This window comes from Lactuca saligna, chromosome 3 (genome assembly GCF_052625555.1).
Source record: "Lactuca saligna cultivar CGN05327 chromosome 3, ASM5262555v1, whole genome shotgun sequence".
NCBI lineage: Eukaryota > Viridiplantae > Streptophyta > Magnoliopsida > Asterales > Asteraceae > Lactuca > Lactuca saligna.
In genome coordinates this window covers 116187385-116209561 of record NC_136419.1, presented here as the reverse complement: position 1 = coordinate 116209561, position 22177 = coordinate 116187385, and the positions used below count along the sequence as shown (strand labels likewise).

The window sequence follows — 22177 nt, the reverse complement described above, 5'->3', positions numbered from 1 at the left end:
TGGAGATTTTCATTAACTTCGATTTCTTCGAGTGGTATTACGAGTGTCTCATCAGACAGACATTTCTTTAAGTTGGACACGTGGAAGGTAGGGTGTACATTACTAAGTTCTTGTGGTAGTCAGAGTTTGTATGCCACAGGACCAATCCTAGCAAGGATTTCGAACGGACCGATGTACCTTGGGTTTAGTTTCCCCCATTTACCGAAACGTATCATCCCCTTCCAGGCGGAAACTTTTAGTAGTACTCGGTCTCCGACCTAGAATTCTAAAGGTTTGCGTCGCTTATCCGCGTAACTCTTTTGTCGATCACGAGACGCTTTTAGTCTTTCCCGAATTTGAATGATCTTTTCTGTGGTTTCCCTTATGATTTCCGGCCCCGTAAGGGTGCTATCAGGGACTTGCCCTCTGGCTAGCTGAGTAACAACACATTACACAGTCTTAATCCAACAAGTCAACACATCAATTTCCTCCTTGCCCTTTACAGGTTCTTGCATTATGTCCCTTGTTTTTACACTTGCTACAAGTGACAATAATGAACTTTCTTGTGAGTTTTTCACTGCCCCCTGAACCATTACCATCTATACCACTAGCACCAACTGTTTGACTTTGACTTTGATTTTCACTCTGATTTTGAGCTTAACTTTGAGATATTTCCTTCATGGATCTTTGCCTCTTCTTCTTGGGCCTACCAGGTTGATTATGATGTGGATGAGGGCTGATCTTCATGGGACAATCACTAACACGCCACATGATACGACCTTTGATTGGTTCTATCTTGTAGGAATAAGCTTCTTTCCAAGTTTCAAGCCAATGCACCTTGTGTACATAAGTGTAAAGTTCACCCACATCCTCACCATTGTCAACTTTATCAAATAGGACTGCAATCACATGCTTACAAGGAAATCCTGTTAATTCCCATTTCCTACAGTTGCATACCCTTTGGCCCATGTCATCAACATGTTGATCTTGCCATGGTCCTTATACTTCATACTTGTCTGAGGAATTCCACCTGGCTATGTAGTTAGAAGCATTTGTTGTGTTTGTTTCCATGATCTTTGTTGCTGTTGGAGTCAATGGACCTACACACTTCTGTTGAACCTTGATCACATTGCAAATCCTCTTCATCATGTACTCCTGGATGTACTCTAAGCATGTGATTATTGGTTTATCCCTCCCTTCTATCAGTTTACTGTTAAACACTTCACAAAGGTTATTCAAAAACATGTATGTGATTAGTCTACCTGCAAGATAATTGTAACTTAGAACAACATACACCAAATATATGTAATTTATCATTGAATTGAGAGTTGTCTACTTGTGAAATGGCTTCTAGCCTAGTGTTGTGGTGGGATCTTCTTCACCCATTCATAAGATTCTTTGGCATATTCACTAAACTCCTTCATTAAACGGCTGAATTATTGCACTATTGTTGCTTTGGCACAGTTCCATAACCTATCTTTGTACTCAGTAGTTCTCCATCTCTTCCTCATGTTTTCATAGATATGTCTGAGACAAAATCTGTGTTCAGTAACTGGGAGCCACTGTGCAATGGCTGGAATTAAGCCCTACAAAGTCATTAAATTGTGGTTAGTATAACACAAGTGCAATAAGAAAACTAAAATACATCAAGTAAATTTATTACCTTTTGTCTATCACTTATGAAAGTGAAGTTTGAAAGTTGTGACAGGCCCAGATCATCTCCCAAGTACTCTAGAAACCATTTCCAACTTTGTGTGTTCTCAGACTCAACAATGGCGTATGCCAATTGGTATATACCATTGTTAGAATCTAAGCAAACTGCAATCAAGATCTGCCCTGGGAAAGCTCATTTCATAAACGCTCCATCTAAACCAATAAAATCCCTTAAGCATGCTTTGAACCCCTTTTTCATTCCACCTAAGCAAATATAAATCCTTTGAAAATATCTTGAAGTTGCATTCACAAGATTTGGTTGTTGAACCAGTTCCGGTTTCACAGTTGTGTTAAGATTTGTGGACTGCAACTCTAGTATGTAATCTCTCAGCACGTCACATTGTTTTGTGTAATCTCCCATCACATGTTTTTTGGCATCTGCTATAGCCCTGAATATCTTATCTTTGGAGAAGCTAACCTGAAATCTTTTATGGAGTAGTTCTTGTACAACTTTGATTGGCACAGTTGGGTTAGATTCCACTAGATCCATAAGCTCTTTAGAGATGAACTTTTTTTTGGCCATTCTTACCTTTCTTGTATTGAGGCATGAATGTTCAGGTTGGTACGTTTTCACACACCAACTTTCTTCCTCACTTTTCCTAGATGCTTGTAAAACCTACTGACAAGACAGTTCAATACTTGTCTTTTTTACTTTTGCCTTTAATTTTCTTCCCAGTGGTAGGTCCATCCACTTACCCCTCATTAAATAATACTTTTCCTTTATATGTGGCCCGCAACCTACGTTTATCATTTTTCTTAATAAAAAGATTCTTCCTAGTTTCCAAGGCATGATGGGCAATCTTATCTTTCAGCTCTTTTTTACTTTTGTATTTTTGTCCTATACGAAATGTTAGTGTATGAACTTCTCCTAAAGAACACCTTTTTTTCCTTACCTAATTCTTTTATAACTTGTCTTCTCTTCTTGCCCATCTCAGAATCATCATCTGTTGAATCCCATTCATCATTGTCAATTACATCCAACTCCATATCTTCATGCTCCTGATTTCTATCTTTCTTCATGTTATCCCTTAGTCTTTTCTCAAAAAAACTCTGCTTCAGTATCAATAGTCATGTGGAAATCCCTTATATGCACTTCAACTTCAGGAATGATATTCTCCTCATCCACCCAATCACTGTCCTCATTGTCCTCACTGTTATCTTCCTCATCATAGTGACTACCCTCTCCCCTATCATATATGCTCCCATTATCATGCTTATTTTCTAAGTTACCTTCCATTTCAGTCTCCATGTAATTATCCAAGTGATCTTCCATGGCAGCCTCATGTTCATGTTCCAGTTCCACTTCATCTTGTGCATTTTCTTCTACTTCTACTTGTGCATGTTCTTCCACTTCATTTTCAACATGTTCTTCCACTTCTACTTGTACATGTTGACAAACATCTGTATTTGATTGCAATATCTTTTGATACAAACTAATATCAAATTATGTAGCTGCCTCAATAAAGTCATTGGCAATAAGCTCTTTTTGTCTGTCATGAACCTCATCATGTAAAGTTTGTACCTCAATAGGGGATGATGTATGTGGGATTGGTAAATCTTGTACCTCAGTTGTGGGGTTTTCATTACCATCATTTTCATCTATTTCATCCATTTATACAATAGTTACCTTCCTAACAGGTTTAGGATTCATAAAGTATGTAAGTAACTTTATCTCACCATGTTCAGTATATACCCTCATGATTTTGTGATCACGCACATATTAGGCAAAATTTCATAAATCATCATCATTGCCTATGTGACAACCGTCAATTTCCGGTCAAGTCAAAGTCAAACAAAGTCAATAAGTCAAACCGATCAACTCAGCTAACCCTCGTATATTAGGGATTTTCATTATGTCTCCTATTGTACAACTCGCTATCTCGATACAAAGTATCACTTAGAGTTTTCACTTGTTCGGAAAATATAAACCCTAATCAGGGTAAGTGATGAATCTACTCGACAAAACATTATTCCATACCCTCAGGGGAGTATAACATTCATAACGAGGCTTAACGGGGTTTATGACACTTGCGTCCTAAACACTCCAAAAGGTCACAAACGAATCCTCTTTAAATCTCTCTTTATCAATCTCAATCTCTCTCAAATCTCTCCCAAAATCTCTCCCAAATATCTCTCAAAACTTATTTCAACTTTTTATAATCATTTGGGGCATCCCAACACTTAACTTGGTGAAAAGACACTCAAAACGGGAAGTGTATGTGAAAAACAGTCAATTAGAACCGAAACACTAAGAACCAAGGACTAGAACCGAACCTTCTACGAGAACCAAACCCGAAGGTCCATTTCGGACCGAAGCTGCTTAGGGCCGAAGGTGTCATACCCCAAAACCGGAACGGCGGAAACGTTCGAGGGTGGAGGACGTCATGTACAGTATCACAACACAGAATAATAGTAAACAAGCAAACAACATCATCCATTGCATTAATAATGTATTTTAATACAAGTGTTCTGTATAGTTTATAAGACACCAAAAATGTAAATCAAAATATAAGATGAGTCTTAAATGCGCTCCATCTTCTCAAAAGCTGGCATCGGTACCTGTCTACTGATGACCTGAGAATACAACTTATTTTGAAAGAGTTTATCAGCTTTACGGCTGGTGAGTTCATAAGTAATTTGTGTCATTGTTTGCATCAAAATGTTTGTAACAGTGTTTGAAATATGAGTTTGTAAACTGTAGCACCTGGTTTCCGGTATGTGAATTTTATTTGAGTATTGCCCTATTTTAGCCTTGGACTCGGCGAGTCACAGGGTCCGACTCGCGAGTAGGGACGAGACCCAGGACACGTTTAAGTTGGCGACTCGGCGAGTCCATATCCTGGACTCGGCGAGTCACCGCTGTTGGATGAAACCCTAAGTTTTAGGGGTTTGCTCCCTATTTAAACCTCATATCTGCCCCTTGCCAGCCCCCATTCACCCCCAGAGCTCCCAACCCTCGTCCTAAGCTTGTTCTTGTGTATTTGAGGCTCTTGTGTGCATTCTTGAAGGTTTTGAGGCAAGAAGGGGAAGGAGATTAAGAGAAAGGAGAGCCATCCAAGCATCATTGTGTTTTTCAGCTGTATCATTGAGGTATATCTCGTTTTTCCCCTGTTTCTATGCTTAAGATTTCATTTAAGGCACTCTTGAGCAATTCCTCAAGCTTGTTTGAGCTTAATGTTTCGTAATAAGTGGATTGGCCTTTAGATCTAGGCAAGATTGAGCTCCAGGAGCTCAGATCTGTTAGCTTTATGGCCCCTTGTGGCTTGTTCATCCTAGATCTAACCTTTTGAGGCATTTTGAACCCTAAAATCCATATTAGTGAGTATCCACACGTAAAGTTGGAAACTTTACGTGTGATTTGTGTCCTAGAAGTCCAGATCTATGAATGGCATGGACTGAAATCGAGTAAATCGGTGTATTTGGTGGATGCATGGCGACGACTCGGCGAGTCGTATAGGTGACTCGGCGAGTCTGGTCGCGAGTCACCGAATTGGTCCCTTCATGATGTATCGAGTTGAGCCGTGAGTCACAGGGGGTGACTCGGTGAGTTGGGAGCTGAACTCACCCATGTTAGGACTCGGCGAGTCAATGCCCTGACTCGGCGAGTCCAAGGCAATCTTCATAAGATCAAGAACAGACTCGGCGAGTTGTTCATACAACTCGGCGAGTCTTAGCATATGTGTTCTTCGGATGAAGATGAACTCGACGAGTTGTTCATACGACTCGGCGAGTAGGATGAAGGAGTTGAATGACAGTTTAGAAGAAAAACTCATCGAGTCATAGCCCAACTCGACGAGTAGAAGCAGGGACCCAGGACAATAGTTTGCTAGGGACTCGGCGAGTGGAGATCCACTCGGCGAGTCGGGTAAACTAAAAGTTGACTTCGATTTGACTTAGGGCTAGACCAGGGGTAAAATGGTCTTTTTACCCAAAGGACGGTTAGCAGTGTATGATTAAGTATATTGTGGGAATTACAGCCGGGGAGTTTCCGGAGCAGCAGCAGCAGTAGTAGGTGATCAATTCCCACACAGACCAGCAGCTATTTCGAGGTGAGTTTCCTTTCATTAGTAACGGGTCTAAGGCACCAAGGCCGGCCCGTATAGATGAGACGTTGTATTATAGTGTGGGCCGAGCCCGTATCTATTAGTCGAGTTGATTGTGATATATACCAGTATGATAGAACTGTTTATACTTGTTGTCTGCGTGATACTTGTATGAAATGTGTTGACGGTTGGGTGTGGGCGAGGCCCGTATCCCTCCGAGAGTGGAGTGTGGGCTAGGCCCGTATCTCCTAGGTAGCGAAGTGTGGGCGGGGCCCGTATCTCTCAGAAAGTGAGGTGTGGGCGGGGCCCGTATCCTCATGAGTGTGGGCGGGGCCCGTATCTCCTAATTGCATGTTATTTGTTATATGTTGTATGGTATGGGGTATTATGGGGGAGCTCACTAAGCTTTGTGCTTACGGTTTCAGTTTTGGTTTCAGGTACCTCCTCAGCTAGGGGAAAGGAGCCGGCACGGTAGCAGCATGTCACACACACACTCTTCGGTTTCCGCATTTACGAGATTCACTGGGATTGTACTCTGATATCTGATGGATTGTATGGTTTGAATATTAAAACATGGTTTGCGATGTGTTATGACATGATCAAACAATGCTTTTATTTATTAATGTTTTCTAAAAGTAATATTTTAAAATGAAATTTTTGGACATGAAAATTGGGTCGTTACATAAACGTTGTAGTAAAAGTAAGTGAATGTTTGTAAATGTTTGTAAATTTTTGTAAATGTTTGTAACTCCTAGAAAATCTTATTTTCTACTAAAAGTAGTCTTCTACTAAGGCCCGACTATTTTGTATGTTTGTTTCTTGTAAAAGTGTATAATTTTCCCAAGTGTAACTATCATTAATAAAATATAGTTTGTACATTATCGTTTTATTTGAAATGATCACAAATTGAATGCAAAGGGGAAATTAATGTAGTATTATAGTGTTATATTATAGTAACTACTGTTGTACTAACTACCTTAAATCGGATTTATATCAAGGTATTATGTGATTTGATTGTACCATACTATCGACTATAAACACGACGATCAAAGACGTCGGAAGTAATGACATTTGGCACCCGGAGACCTGTAGGTCCCACTATAGCTAGCAGAAAAGGTGTAGGATAGTCAATCTAGTATAGATCTATACGCAAACTCACGCTCTCCCTCCAGAAGATTCTGGCTACAAATCGGGCCATGGCAGTGATGACATGCCCCGAAACAGTGGTTCACATTTATGTTATAGTATACTTGTATATGTATTGTATGTACTAATATAGTGAATGTGTTGTTTCTCGTTATAGTATTCTCTATATGTTTCTCATCATAGTATAGTTGTATAGTTTCTCATAATAGTATTGTTGTATAGTTTCTCATAATAGTATCTTCGTATAGTTTCTCATAATAGTATCGTCGTATAGTTTCCCATAATAGTATCGTCGTGTAGTTTCTCATAATAGTATCATTGTATAGTTTATCATAATAGTAAGTATTGACTCATGAATGAACTGACTCTTTGTATGCTTCATTGAGCTAGAAGAAATGAGTAGTATATCCCTAAACTTTACCTATTATAGTTTACTAGTAGAATCGTTTGTATGACTGAATGTATTGAACTGAGATAAAAATCCTTTATATCTATACATATATACATAATATATAACTAAGGATCAAACGACACTCGGACAAATAACAGGGTACTCTAAGTCCACAACCAAACAAGGAACAGGAAATAAAGTGAGTTATCAGTCCTAAGTCCTTCAAACCGTATTTATATAACTATATATATATATATATATATATATATATATATATATATATATATATATATATATATATGTATTAGACATGGTTTTAAGAATATATATAAGTTTGAAAGCTGTAAAAGAAAAGGTTTGATACATAAAAGTGAGTTTAGTAAAGAGTTTAACATGAAAAAGAATTTGAGTTTGAAGTAGTTGCTTGATAAAACAGTTAAAAGTATAGTAAATATGTTGTTTGATAGTTATTAATCGCATGCGATTGATATAATAACTATAAGTTTCAACTTGTATTCCCCCCCCCCCCCCCCTAAAAGCATTTAAAATGATTTAAAAGGTTGATTAAGGGGTATGAACTCACCTGTAGTGAGTGGTTAGGATGAAAGTGTTGGATAAGGTGCTAGGTGTCAAGTGAAGACTTGAACACACACACTGATCAATTTGAAGCCTAAAAAGGGGAGTTTTCGGCCCAAAACACACAAGTGGTCTTGGTGTTCTTGAGGATCTTGAAGATATTTGTGAAGATTGGAAGAAAAACTTGAAGATCCTTAGGATAGAATCCGAGTTTTCTAGTTTGGAAGGTGAAGAATGGTTGAAAAATGACCAAATGTCATATATATATATATATATATATATATATATATATATATATCAGTGTTGCTGAAATCGGCCTAATCGGCCGATTAATCGCTAATCGGACCTCCACCGATGAGATTTATTGCTAATCGGTCACTATAGTCGGGCTTGGTCAATGCAGGTCAAATTCGGAATTAATCGGACCTAATCGGGCCTTATCGGACCTAATCGGAGTTAATCGGACCTAATCAGGTTTGGTCAATGCAGGTCAAAATCGGACCTAATCGCCGATTAATCACTTTTTTTGGAGAATTAAAGTTAGATTTATAAATTTTTTAATAATTTTCTTAAGAATTAATGGTCCCTGATTAATCTCCCGATTAATCCCCGCCTAGCTGATTAATCCCTAATCGCTAGTCCACCGATTAGCGGCCGATTAGCGATTTCTGCAACCATGATATATATATACTAGGGGTTTACGGCCACCATGTGTTTACAGCCGTAAACCCACATGGTTTGGCTATAAACTCCATATGAAGATGACTAGGGCTAGTTTGATAGGTTACCACTCCAATGGACACTTCCTTTCACTTATTCTTTTGAAGAATTAAGCTTAGAATGCTCAAATATACTCTAAATTGTGCTAAAAGTTAGCAGACGTAAGTTTGACTAGATTGAAATGCAGGGTTTGAACAAATAGAAATTTCGGGTTGTCACATCATCCCCCCGTTAGAGAGAATTTTGTCCCAAAATTAGAGTTTAAGCAACAACTAGTTACAAATAACTAAGCGAAAAGATGAGGATATTTCAGTTTCATTTGATCCTCGCGCTCCCAAGTGAATTCAGGTCCTCGCTTGGCGTTCCAGCGAACCTTCACTATCGGGATACAGATTTGCTTCGTTTGCTTGACCTCTCGGTCCATGATCTCTACAGGTTCTTCCACGAAGTTGAGGCTCTTGTTGATCTCGATCTCTTCGAGTGGGATTACAAGAATCTCGTCAAATAGACACTTTTTCAAGTTCGAGACGTGGAAACTAGAATGTACATTACTAAGTTCGCAGGTCAGGTTGAGTTTGTAAGCTACAGGGCCGATTCTAGCGAGAATCTCGAAAGGCCCTATGTATCTTGGATTGAGCTTCCCACGCTTTCCGAAGCGTATCAAGCCCTTCCAGGGTGAGACTTTCAAAAGAACGCGGTCTCCCACCTGGAATTCCAAAGGTTTCCTTCGTTTGTCTGCGTAGCTTTTCTGTCGGTTTCTAGAGGCTTTCAATCGTTCACGAATCTTAACAATCTTCTCTGTCGTTTCCCGAATGATCTCGGTGATGGGTTTTGAGCATTCTAACACTTCCTAAGTGTACATGCAACCCTAATAACCTTGGATCTATGTTTGTCTAATTGTCATGCAAAGTTGAATTCCAAGGTTATATTCCTATCTAGCATACATGGGGAACAATTTTAACATAAAGTATAGATAGAATAACTTACCTTGTTGTTGCTTGTGTTCCTTGAAACCTTGTGAGCCTAGCACCCCAAGTGTGATGCCTCAAATGCTTCACACAACACCAAATGCTCTTGGAAGAACTTATGAGAGAATACTCACTTCTTCAAAATCGGCCAAGCCCTCTAGATTCTTAGTGTGCAACCGATTTGGGAGGAGATCATGTTACTTATATAGTGTTGACACACCTAGGGTTAAACCCTAATGTGTCATGACTCTTCATTTCCATGACCCATGGGTTTGTAACTCCCATGGAGCATCCATGGAGCATCCTATGGGTGGAACCCAACTTGATGATCCATGGAGCCTTTTAGCCCACTATACAAGATATGGATGATTTACTTAATCAACCCATATATTTAATTAGTTATCTTTTGATCACTTAATTAATTCTAAATTAATTCTTGATCAAACTAATCAAATAATATTATTAATATATTAGAACTTATAACATATTAATAATCTCCAAGCGTTATTTCTCTCATTTAGTCTATCCAATTGCATGGTGCCATGCAACCCAAATGGACCATGCCGGGTCGGGTCAAGTACATACCAGAAATAGTTATGGACTTAGACATCTTATCCAACAGTCTCCCACTTGGATAAGTCTAGTAACTATTACTGCAAGTATGACTTCAGGAACCGATCGGCAATCGTAGCTCTTTACAAGGTTTCTCGAAACTTGAGAAGATGATGGTACGCCATTTAAGATAAGTGATCATATAATCCTCTGTTCTAGATATCAGTCGGACAAACACATGGAACAATGTCTTACTTATTGTCCAACATTTGTTTCCCGATTTCCGATTTGTTTGACAAAGAACTTCATTGAACACATCAATTTAGTTCTGACCGGGCCCGGTACATAGGTCAAAACAAAATCATCGAGGGGCCCAGATATCAGCTTCTAATCCAAGAAGGAACAGATAAACTTCGACTCATATGTTTGTTCTACTACTCATTGAATTACACACAAGAGCACGATTTTATAACATCGAGTTACCAATGCGTTTTTCGTACAATCAATGCATAACCAACTTGTAAGTAACAAATCATATCTCTAGGTTTAAAGACTTATATGATATTACCGTCTCACGATCACTCGAGATAGAATTCCATGAAGTGATTCCAGTGAGCGTGGGTTGAGTCCAATGCTCAGAACTTATGAGCACTCATGATTGTTGTAGCCTTGTCCCAGACCTCTACAACCAAACATGACAGTCTTGATTCATACCTACTTCCGACATATGACCGACTGTGGAGGTTTGAATAATATGTTATACCAAACAAAATTATTCTGGAAGTCAAAACATGCAAAAGAAATATAGTAAACGATCGACAAGAGATAGCAACACTTTACTCATAAATAAAACACTTTTATTCATCATCAAATGTCAATTACACTTTACAAATTTCGAGATTATCTAACTACTAAATCTAATATCATCCTTCAGCCCTATGCTCCGAGCATGCTGGAGATGCTTAACCCGAGTCAGTCCCTTCGTGAGGGGATCTGCTGGGTTCTCATCCGATGATACCCTCTTTGCCACGAGGAGTCCTTCTTCGATCCGATGTCTGATGAAATGGTATTTTCTGTCGATGTGTCTGGATCTCCCATGATCCCTTGGTTCCTTGGCTAAGGCAACAGCACTTTCACTATCACAGAAAATTTCCATCGGCTCTTTAATAGCTGGTACAACTCCAAGGTCTCCAATGAAGTTCCTCAGCCATAACGCCTCCTTTGCCGCTTCGCTAGCTGCAATATACTCTGTAGAATCTGCCACTGTCTCTTGCTTGGAACTCTTCCAAGAAATTGCTCCTCCATTTAGGGTAAAGACCCAGCCCGACTGAGAGCGGAAGTTATCCCTATCAGTCTGGAAGCTAGCATCACTATACCCTACAACTCTCAAGTCATCACTCCCACCGAGGGTAAGGACCCAGTCCTTAGTCCTTCGTAGGTACTTGAGAATATTCTTTACTGCAATCCAGTGTGCCTTGCCAGGGTTCCCCTGAAACTTGCTAACCATGCTCAAGGCAAAGGCTACATCAGGTCGAGTACACGTCATAGCATACATGATCGATCCTACAGCCGAAGCATAAGGTATTCGACTCATTTCTGCTATCTCAGCCTCAGTGCTAGGGCTTTGTGTCTTACTCAGCTTGGCGCTACTCTGGATGGGCAACTCTCCTTTCTTGGAGTCTTGCATTCTGAATCTCTTCAGAACCTTCTCCAAGTAGGTACTTTGACTAAGTCCAATTAGTCTTTTACTCCGATCTCTCAAAATCCTTATCCCCAAAATATAGGCAGCTTCACCAAGGTCCTTCATAGCGAAACACTTTCCAAGCCAGGACTTTACTTCCTGCAAGGTTGGAATGTCGTTTCCTATGAGTAGTATGTCATCCACATACAATACCAAAAAGCTAACTATACTCCCACTAGCCTTGACATATACACAAGATTCATCTTCACTCCTAGAAAAGCCAAATTCCTTGACCTTTTCATCAAAGCAAAGATTCCATCTGCGAGGTGCTTGCTTTAATCCATAAATGGATTTCTCAAGCTTACACACTCTATTAGGGTACTCGTTACTGACAAAACCCTCTGGCTGACTCATGTAAACATCTTCAGCCAACTTTCCATTAAGGAAAGCGGTTTTGACATCCATTTGCCAAATTTCATAGTCATGAAATGCGGCTATGGCTAACAGAACCCGAATAGACTTAATCTTGGCTACCGGAGAAAAGGTCTCATCATAGTCCACTCCAGGAATTTGAGAGAAGCCCTTTGCAACCAGTCTAGCCTTATAAGTGTGTACTTTACCATCCATGTCGGTCTTCTTCTTGAAGACCCATTTGCACCCTACAGTCTTTCGACCTGGTACATTCTCAACCAAGTTCCAAACTTGATTGTCATACATGGATTGTATCTCGCTGTCCATAGCCTCTTTCCATTTGGCAGACTCGGGGCCCGCCATGGCTTCCTCGTAGCTGTTAGGGTCATCTTGAATTACTAGTGTCTCATCACTAATAAGTGTCTCACCTTCTGCAGTAATATGGAATCCATAGTAATGCTCAGGTGCACTCCTAACTCTCGTGGAACGCCTCAGAGGTACAGATTCGTCAATTGGCTCAACAGGAGTTTCCTCCTCAAGTTGAGGGCTAGAGTTTGAAGTTCCTTCACCACTTGACTCTTGAATTTCTTCAAGATCAACTTGCCTCCCACTGTCTCCTTGGCTTATAAACTCTCTTTCTCGAAAGACTCCTCTTCTTGCTACAAAGACCACATTGTCACTAGGTCTGTAGAAGAGGTAACCAAAGGATTGCTGTGGGTAGCCGATGAAAATACACCTCTCGCTTCGGGGTTCGAGCTTATCATGAGTCTCGCGTCTCACGAAAGCCTCGCATCCCCAAATCTTGATGTGGTCTAGTTTAGGTACTTTACCAGTCCACATCTCGTGAGGAGTTTTGGCAACTTTCTTTGTAGGGACTAGATTAAGGATATGGGCGGCAGTCTCTAAGGCATACCCCCAGAATGAGATTGGTAGCGAAGCTCGACTCATCATGGAACGAACCATGTCCAACAAGGTTCGATTACGCCTCTCAGCCACACCATTCAACTGCGGTGTCCTGGGAGGTGTCAATTGTGAGACAATCCCACATTCCTTTAGATGGTCGAGGAACTCTGAACTAAGATACTCACCACCTCGATCGGATCGAAGCATCTTAATGTTCCTGCCCAATTGATTCTCGACTTCCTGTTTAAATTCCTTAAACTTCTCGAAAGTCTCTGACTTATGCTTGATTAAGTAGACATATCCATATCTACTGTAATCATCGGTAAAAGTCAAATAATAACGATTAGCATCTCTTGTGGCATGTTTGAATGGTCCACACACATCCGTGTGTATAAGGTCCAACAAACCTTCACCCCTTTCACATAAGCCTGTGAAGGGTGACTTTGTCATTTTTCCAAGTAAGCATGATTCGCAACTATCATTTGACTTTAGGTCAAACGACTCCAAGACTCCATCCTTTTGGAGTTGGCCTATGCGTTTCTTGCTTATATATCCAAGACGACAATGCCATAATGATGCTTTATCCAAGTTATTATTATTAGAATCAATACACAAAACATTATTTCCTAAGTTATCTACAATAGATACAGCTTCATACACACCATCACAAGGTAATGCTTTAAAATAAAGTACATTATTAAAGAAAGCATTAACCGAACCAACTTCATTATCAAACGAAAAGGTGAAACCTTGTTTGTACAATGCATGAAAGGAAATAATATTTCTTGCCATTTCTGGCGAATAACAACATTTATTCAAATCTAAATTTAACCCACTACTTAGCGATAAAGTATAAACTCCAATCTTGGTGACAGGTGTAACTTTCCTATTCCCCATGATTAAGTTTATTCTTCCTTGCTCCACATTCTCACTTCTTCCTAGTCCCTGCAAGTCACAACAAATATGAATACCGCAACCTGTATCAAGGACCCAAGATTTCGAATGGGGTGAGTTATTAGAAATGATAGTGTAAATACCTGCATGGTTGGGTTTGACTTTCCCATCCTTTACATCTTGGTACTTTGGGCAGTTCCGCTTCCAATGAGCTTTTTCATGGCAATAGAAGCATTCAGCCTCTTTTGGGTCAGAAGAAGGAGTAATGAAACCTTTCTTGGTTCCACTTGAAGAAGAGCCATCAAGGGTCCGAGCCTTGGTACCCTTTGAAGATCTCTTTCTCTTCCTCCCTCGACTTTGCCCGATTGCCAAGACCGGAGTTGAGTCTGGAGTAGGAGTGATAGCAACCGACTTCCCCTTAAGACCTGTTTCTGCGGTCTTGAGAAGTCCCTGAAGTTTGCTGAGGGTGACCTCTTCCTTGTTCATGTGATATGTCATGCGGAATTGATCATAGCACGATGGTAAGGAGTGCAAAATGATATCTATTGCAAGCTCCTCAGGGAAGTTCACATTGAGCTTCAGCAAACGATCCACATACCTTTGCATTTTCTGCATGTGGCTCGTGACGGACTCTCCGTCCTTCATCATGGTTGTTATCATGGAGCAGATGACTTCGTACCTCTCTTGTCGTGCACTTTGATGGTATCTTTCCATCAAATCTTGGTGCATTTCATAAGGGTAGAAGTCTTCGTAAGACTTTTGGAGTTCAGCTGTCATGGTGGCTAACATGATGCAAGCCACCTTGGTTGCATCTCTTTCATGAGTATGAAAGTCAGCGATCTCCTGGGGAGTTGTAGTGGACTCGTCAATTTCCTTAAGCTCCTTGTCAAGGACATATTCTTTGTCCTCGTAGCGGGTAATCATCCTGATGTTTCTGATCCACTTATTGAAGTTGGATCCATCAAAGGTGACTTTCCCACACAGACTCATAAGAGTAAAGGAGCCATTAGGATTCGAGCCAGAAGCATTGTTTGAAGACATCTGAAAAAGAAGAACAAGTTTAGTTTAGATTTAAGAGAGTCCTTAATAAAACACCCAAATGTAATATTAAGGCTAGGATCCAATCACAATATAATATAACTTAGAAGAGGTATGCCGTAATCTAAGCTATACCATATTTGAAAGGTAGGTGAATGACGATTCACCAATTTCCACCACGAAAACCGAAATATTAGATATTTAGTTTTTATTGGTTTTAGAAATTCCTAGATTCTTTGAGATCCAATGAACTTTTCAAAGGCATGTTTCAATCTCGGGAGTGCCCTCCAGGTTTTGTGACTGGGATGCCGAGGATCACAAAACAAGGTGTGAAGTAACCATGCAAATCACTTGGTACCCTTAAAGTTTATCACTCAATCGATGTGCCGGTAAACCACACACGCTCCACCGATACTATAATAAACCTTAAGTCACCCTTTACCTACCTTGTTAAGTCCAAGTTAGTGTGCCGGTTAAACACACACGCTCCACCAACGACTCAGACAAAGTGTAAAGTGTAATTTCATGGATTAGCACCTTATTCACATTTTTCCTAAAGTAACTAAGATTGGGAATTTAATAAACATTTAGTTACTTTATATATTCATCATACTTTGAATGAGAATTTATAAGTCCTTGTCTTACCCGTTCGGCTAACGACCCTCCACCAGTCAAGCAAGCGGTGGGTGAGAATATACACCCATTAAGTCACCATTTTATAGGCAACAACCTTATACCCACCTTATAGACCGGCTTCGTGAATGAGGCGTACTAGCGGTAAGACGACTTGTTCTTATACATATATATATATATATATATATATATATATATATATATATATATATATATATATAATTATTAAATCATCATAATATAAGTATAAGGGTTGAATTTTAACTTTTTAAAATTCTAGGGGTTGGAACTAAAGTTTTAACTTAACTTTACTTGTTCCAAAACTTGAGGGCAAGTTTTGTAACTTTCAAAACTTTTCATTTCTTGTAACTTATGAGTTTAATAGAGTCATAAAATGAAGATTCTTCATTTTTTTTATAACTCTTGTGTTTTCTTAATGGTTTTAACTCAAGTGTGACTCTTGGTTTTCCATAACTTAAGGATAAGTTATGGACTCCATTAAAACACATTATGATCAATAATTAAACTACCAAATAGGTTACAAATAATTCCTATGATCATCTAAAACATCATAAGAACAAGAACATGAATATGAACACAATCAAAAATTACATAAAACTTTGTAATTTTGATAACTAATTGTTGTAAATGAATTAGCAAGACATTACACCACCAAAAACAAGTTTACATTTACTAAAACAGTTTAAGGTAATGTTTCTAATTCATTTTTCCAGCAACTGAATCGAAATTCTGCACTCATTCGACCCTACTCGCCGAGTGCATGAACATGACTCGCCGAGTTGGTTGAAGATACACATGGACTCGACGAGTCCCCCCTATAGACTCGACGAGTCCATTCGCAGAAAGCAAATTTCCGATTCTGTTTTCAACTTTTAAGCACAAATAAGAACAAACAAGCCTAGGCTCTGATACCACTGATAGGTTTTGAGCATTCTAACACTTCCTAAGTGTACATGCAACCCTAATAACCTTGGATCTATGTTTGTCTAATTGTCATGCAAAGTTGAATTCCAAGGTTATATTCCTATCTAGCATACATGGGGAACAATTTTAACATAAAGTATAGATAGAATAACTTACCTTGTTGTTGCTTGTGTTCCTTGAAACCTTGTGAGCCTAGCACCCCAAGTGTGATGCCTCAAATGCTTCACACAACACCAAATGCTCTTGGAAGAACTTATGAGAGAATACTCACTTCTTCAAAATCGGCCAAGCCCTCTTGATTCTTAGTGTGTAACCGATTTGGGAGGAGATCATGTTACTTATATAGTGTTGACACACCTAGGGTTAAACCCTAATGTGTCATGACTCTTCATTTCCATGACCCATGGGTTTGTAACTCCCATGGAGCATCCATGGAGCATCCTATGGGTGGAACCCAACTTGATGATCCATGGAGCCTTTTAGCCCACTATACAAGATATGGATGATTTACTTAATCAACCCATATATTTAATTAGTTATCTTTTGATCACTTAATTAATTCTAAATTAATTCTTGATCAAACTAATCAAATAATATTATTAATATATTAGAACTTATAATATATTAATAATCTCCAAGCGTTATTTCTCTCATTTAGTCTATCCAATTGCATGGTGCCATGCAACCCAAATGGACCATGCCGGGTCGGGTCAAGTACATACCAGAAATAGTTATGGACTTAGACATCTTATCCAACACTCGGGACCTATGAGAGTGCTGTCAGGAACTTGTCCTTAAGCTAACTGGGTCTCACCCACCTCATCCCAGCACAGAAGGGATCTGCACTTCCGGCCATAGAGGGCTTCAAATGGAGTAGCCTTGATGCTCATGTGATAACTATTGTTGTAAGAAAACTCTACAAGGGGTAAATGAGTATCCCATGCTTTCCTAAAGTCGATCACACAGGCTCGCAACATATCTTCCAGTGTTTGGATAGTTCTCTCACTTTGTCCGTCGGTCTGAGGATGGTAGGTTGTACTCATGTCTAGCCTTGTTCCTAGGGAACTTTGTAGTGACTGTCAGATCCTCGAAGTGAATCTACTATCTCTATCGGAGATAATGGATATAGGAACACCATGCAGTTGTACGATCTCCCGAATGCATGCTATTGTAAGCTTCTCCATCTTGTCAGTTTCTTTGATAAGCAGGAAGTGTGCAGACTTGGTCAATCTATCGATGATGACCTAAATGATGTCAAGTCCACCCGTTGTCTTGGGTAACTTGGTTATGAAGTCCATAGTGATCCGCTCCCACTTCCATTCTGGTATCTCAGGTTGTTGTAGTAAACCGGAGGGTTTCTGGTATTCAATCTTGACCTTAGCGCAAGTAAGGCATTTACTCACGAAGGTAGCAATCTCTGCTTTCATGTTAGGCCACCAGTATAACTTTTTAAGATCTAGATACATCTTATCCGAACCTGAGTGGACAGAATATCTAGTGTTGTGCGCCTCGGTCATGACCAAGTTTCTGAAGCCACCGTGCTTCGGTGTCCAGATGCGGTCCATGAGATATAAGGCTCTGCCACCCTTGACTTCCAATTTCTTATCCATCCCTCTAAGGGATTCACTCATCACGTTTTTAGGTTTCAAGGCTTCGTGCTGAGCCTCCTTAATTTGCGTGGACAGGTGCGAATGGATAGTCATGGTCAATGATTTGACCCTTCGATCAGAATATTCTTTCCGACTTAGGGCGTCTGCTACTACGTTGGCTTTACCCGGATGATAATGAATTTCGCATTCGTAGTCATTGAGTAGTTCGACCCACCGTCGTTGTCTCATGTTGAGCTCCTTCTGGTCGAATATGTACTAAACATCAGGAAACTTGGTGAACTCACCTCCATGGTATAGCTTGATGGTAAATAATGTTGGATGGCCATCTTCAAACCAACAACAAAAATAAGTTCAGAAGCATGATTTCACATACAAAAGATGTAATGTACAAAGAAATTACAAAATCCTTACCATACGCCACCTTTGCATTGAACGGTTTGTCTAAGAGCCTTATATTCCACATTGGTATGTTTACACTAAAAAAAAAAAAAAAAAAAAAAAAAAAAAAAAAAAAAAAAAAAACTTCACTTTGAGATTAGGGCTTTTGGGTAACGAACAAAGACGAAGGTGATGTGATAATCAATCGACGAACTGCAAAGGGGATTTGGCAGTAGGTATCAATTAATTAGGAAGATGAGGTTTAATTTAAGAAGATAAAGGAATGGGTGTGAATTGATAGAAATACCCTCACACAAACGGAGGGCACAAACGGCTGTTAAGCCTTTGGACTAATTCCACAACAAATCAAACCTTTTGGACCACCAGTGCAAACCAAAACTTTTTGGACCAAACTTTCAATTTTTGACAAACCACATGGACCAAACTTCCAATTTTTTCTTGATGTTAAATACGAATATCCGGATTAAATAAAACCCGACCCATGTGCACAACATGATTGCTTGAATGATAAATAGGTAGGGCCTAAGGACACAATCTCAGAGCTTCAAATAACACATACAACAACATATCATCAAAGACAAAATTGCGACAACGAATGAAAGATCAAAAGCATGATTTCTTCGGCTACTGATTTTCATCCATTGCTGCTTTTCAATTCCGTCATTCTTTTATAGTCAATTCAGGTGGAATTATGGCAATCTCCGCCCTAATACGGCCGACACATTTCACTGCGCTTGAACATGACACTGTCAAACTCCTACGATACTTAGCCGGGACTAAAAATCTTGAGCTCGGGAAAGTAATTCACGCTCGTTTGATTGTGTCTAATCAAACCTCCGACGATCATATCCTCGAGACTAACGCACTGATCGATCTCTACTCCAAATGTGCAGAACTAGAATCTGCACGCCATGTGTTTGATAAAATGTCCAAACGAAATGTAGTTTCGTGGGGTTCTTTACTGTCGGGGTTTTTCCAAAACGGGTATTCTTTTGAAGCTCTTAGATTGTTCAAATCAATGGTTTCTGAGAACGATGAGTTTTGCGAGCCTAATGAGTATATATTTGCTTCGATTCTTTCTTCTTGTTCTAACATTGGGAACATTCAATTAGGTAAACAGTGTCATGGGTACGTGATGAAATCTGGTTTAGTGTTCTATCAATACGTGAAAAACTCACTTGTACGTTTGTATTCCATGGTGTCAGATGTGGTAGGAGCTATGGAGGTTTTAGTTTCAATCCCTGGATCTGATACTTGTACTTATAATCTCATCTTGAATGGACTTATTAAGAATGGATACTTTACTGAAGCTATAGATATCTTAAAGAAAACGTTGGATGAACAAATGGTGTGGGAAAAATCGACTTATACTTGTGTATTTAGTCTTTGTGCTCATCTTCAAGATCTATACTTAGGGCAACAAGTTCACAACAAGTTGTTAAAAAGCAATGTTGAGTTTGATGTGTATGTTTCTTCTTCAATCATCAACATGTATGGAAAATGTAAAGAGATTTCAAGTGCTAGAAAAGTTTTTAACATGTGTAAAACTCGAAATGTAGTTTCATGGACATCAATCTTGGATGCTTATTCACAACATGGGTTGTTTGAGGAGTCGTTAAAATTATTTCTCACCATGCAAAATGACGATATTGCCCCTAATGAATCTACCTTTTCTGTGTTACTCAATGCTAGTGGTGGATTAGCCTCTATAGGATATGGACACTCGTTACATGGACTTATAAAGAAAACAGGTTTCATAAGTCATACGAATGTTACAAATGCTTTAATTCATATGTACTCAAGAATAGGTGACATTAAATCTTCAGAAAAGATATTTCTAAGTATGATTTCTCGTGATATTATAACATGGAATACAATGATATGTGGGTATTCCCATCATGGTTTTGGTAAAAAGTCATTGAATTTATTTCAAGAAATGTTGAAATCGGGTCAAGATCCTAATCAAGTGACTTTTGTTGGTGTTCTTATTGCTTGTGAACATTTAGGGCTTGTAGAACAAGGGTTTTACTATTTGAAAAAGTTAATGAAACAAAAGGGTGTGGACCCTACTTTAGAACACTATACTTGCATAGTTGGACTTTTAAGCAAATTAGGACGATTAAATGAAGCTTTCGATTTCATGTTATCAACAAACATCAAATGGGACACAATTGCTTGGAGAACACTTCTTAGTGCATGTAACGTTCATAGAAATTACACTTTAGGTGAAAAAGTTGGAGACTTTATTATAAATTTGGACCCTAAAGATGAAGGGACATATACCCTTTTGTCGAATATTCATGCTAAGGGTAGAAACTTTAGTGGGGTTACAAAGGTTCGTGAATTAATGAAAAAAAGGAAAATAAAAAAAGAACCCGGGTTGAGTTGGTTGGAGATAAAGAATGAAACGCATGTGTTTGTTTCGGGTGATAAGAAACATCCGGAGTTTATTGACATTCTTGAAAAGTTGAAGGAGTTGTTTTGTAAAATTAAGGAAATTGGGTATGTGGTTGATACGGGTGATGTGTTGCATGATGTTGAAGATGAACAAAAGGAGGATTATATTGGGTTTCATAGTGAGAAGCTTGCCGTTGCTTATGCTTTATTGAAAACACATGAAGAGGTGCCAATTCGTATTATAAAGAATTTGAGGATTTGTGATGATTGTCATTGTGTGATGAAATTAATCTCAAAAGTTACGAAGAGGGTGATTGTGGTAAGAGATGTTAAGAAATTTCATCATTTTGAAGATGGAAGTTGCTCGTGTGGAGATTATTGGTGACAAATGAGCATTTTTGGGTGATATAGTTCTATGATTATGATTAGTTTAATTGATGTGTATAAATCTTGTTTTAGTCTTTCTAATATTATTAGTAGTTTGCGTAGTTTCTGTTCATGGTGTTGTATGAAAAAAAAAAAAAAAAAAAAAAAAAAAAAAAAAAAAAGATTATATTTTGAATTGATAGCCTTGAATACAAATTGAAAGTCTTCCCAAAAGAATGAATTAGCATAACTTAATGGGAAAATTATTTAGAAAAAAATATATTTTGGGCAATTTTATGGTTTAACTAGTTATACTTTATTCTTTTTCCAATTCAACCATGATAATTATGATAAATTAAACGTTTTGGTCAGATATAATAAAACTGGTTAATTTGAAAAATTATTGGTGAAGCACAATTTAACAAAATTACTATGATTTATAATATATCATGTGTAATTGGTTAATTTGAAAAAAAAAATGAATAACTAGTAAAAAAAATACGTTTAAAACTTATATGGATTGATTAAACTGCAAAACCATCCAATATATAACGATTTTTTTATTACAATTTGCCCTTATTTAAAATAGGACTAAATGAAATAGTAACATACTTTCATTTATTTATGTACTAATTTATAACCCGTGGGAACCATGATTATAAAATTAATTAAATTTTTATAGTAAAAAACTCAAAATTATTAATCAGTTATTTTAAATAAATTATTAATTTAAGAGATATTTTTACTAGTTATGTGAAATTATAATTGTTGATTCAAATAAATATATAAAATTAATTTTTAATATATATTAG

The 22177-nt window shown here is 38.5% G+C and overlaps 2 protein-coding genes across 2 annotated transcripts; one reads left to right on the top strand and one right to left on the bottom strand.

The window, feature by feature from the left end:
• Positions 1-636: 636 nt before the first annotated feature.
• Positions 637-2712, bottom strand: LOC145035905 (uncharacterized). The gene is made up of 6 exons (XM_078984407.1): positions 2572-2712; positions 1961-2308; positions 1643-1810; positions 1442-1565; positions 992-1241; positions 637-922 (listed from the first exon to the last, which is right to left on the bottom strand). The coding sequence occupies exons 1-6, from the start codon at positions 2710-2712 to the stop codon at positions 637-639; spliced, it is 1317 nt and encodes a 438-aa protein (XP_078840533.1).
• Positions 2713-19158: 16446 nt separating this feature from the next.
• On the top strand, positions 19159-21487 carry EMB2744 (Pentatricopeptide repeat (PPR) superfamily protein). The gene has a single exon (XM_078985755.1). It carries the CDS (start codon positions 19294-19296, stop codon positions 21382-21384), a length of 2091 nt encoding a protein of 696 aa, XP_078841881.1. The 5' UTR covers positions 19159-19293; the 3' UTR covers positions 21385-21487.
• The last annotated feature ends 690 nt before the right edge of the window (positions 21488-22177 follow it).

Bases quoted from the DNA above. Each gene is read 5' to 3' on its own strand.
- EMB2744 (XM_078985755.1), top strand. From the start codon at position 19,294: ATGGCAATCTCCGCCCTAATACGGCCGACACATTTCACTGCGCTTGAA.
- LOC145035905 (XM_078984407.1), bottom strand. From the start codon at position 2,712: ATGAAGAAAGATAGAAATCAGGAGCATGAAGATATGGAGTTGGATGTA. The intron at 1,811-1,960 runs GTTCAACAACCA...TTCCCAGGGCAG, and splicing joins CAACTGTGAAACCGGAACTG to ATCTTGATTGCAGTTTGCTT. The intron at 1,566-1,642 runs GTAATAAATTTA...ATGACTTTGTAG, and splicing joins TCATAAGTGATAGACAAAAG to GGCTTAATTCCAGCCATTGC.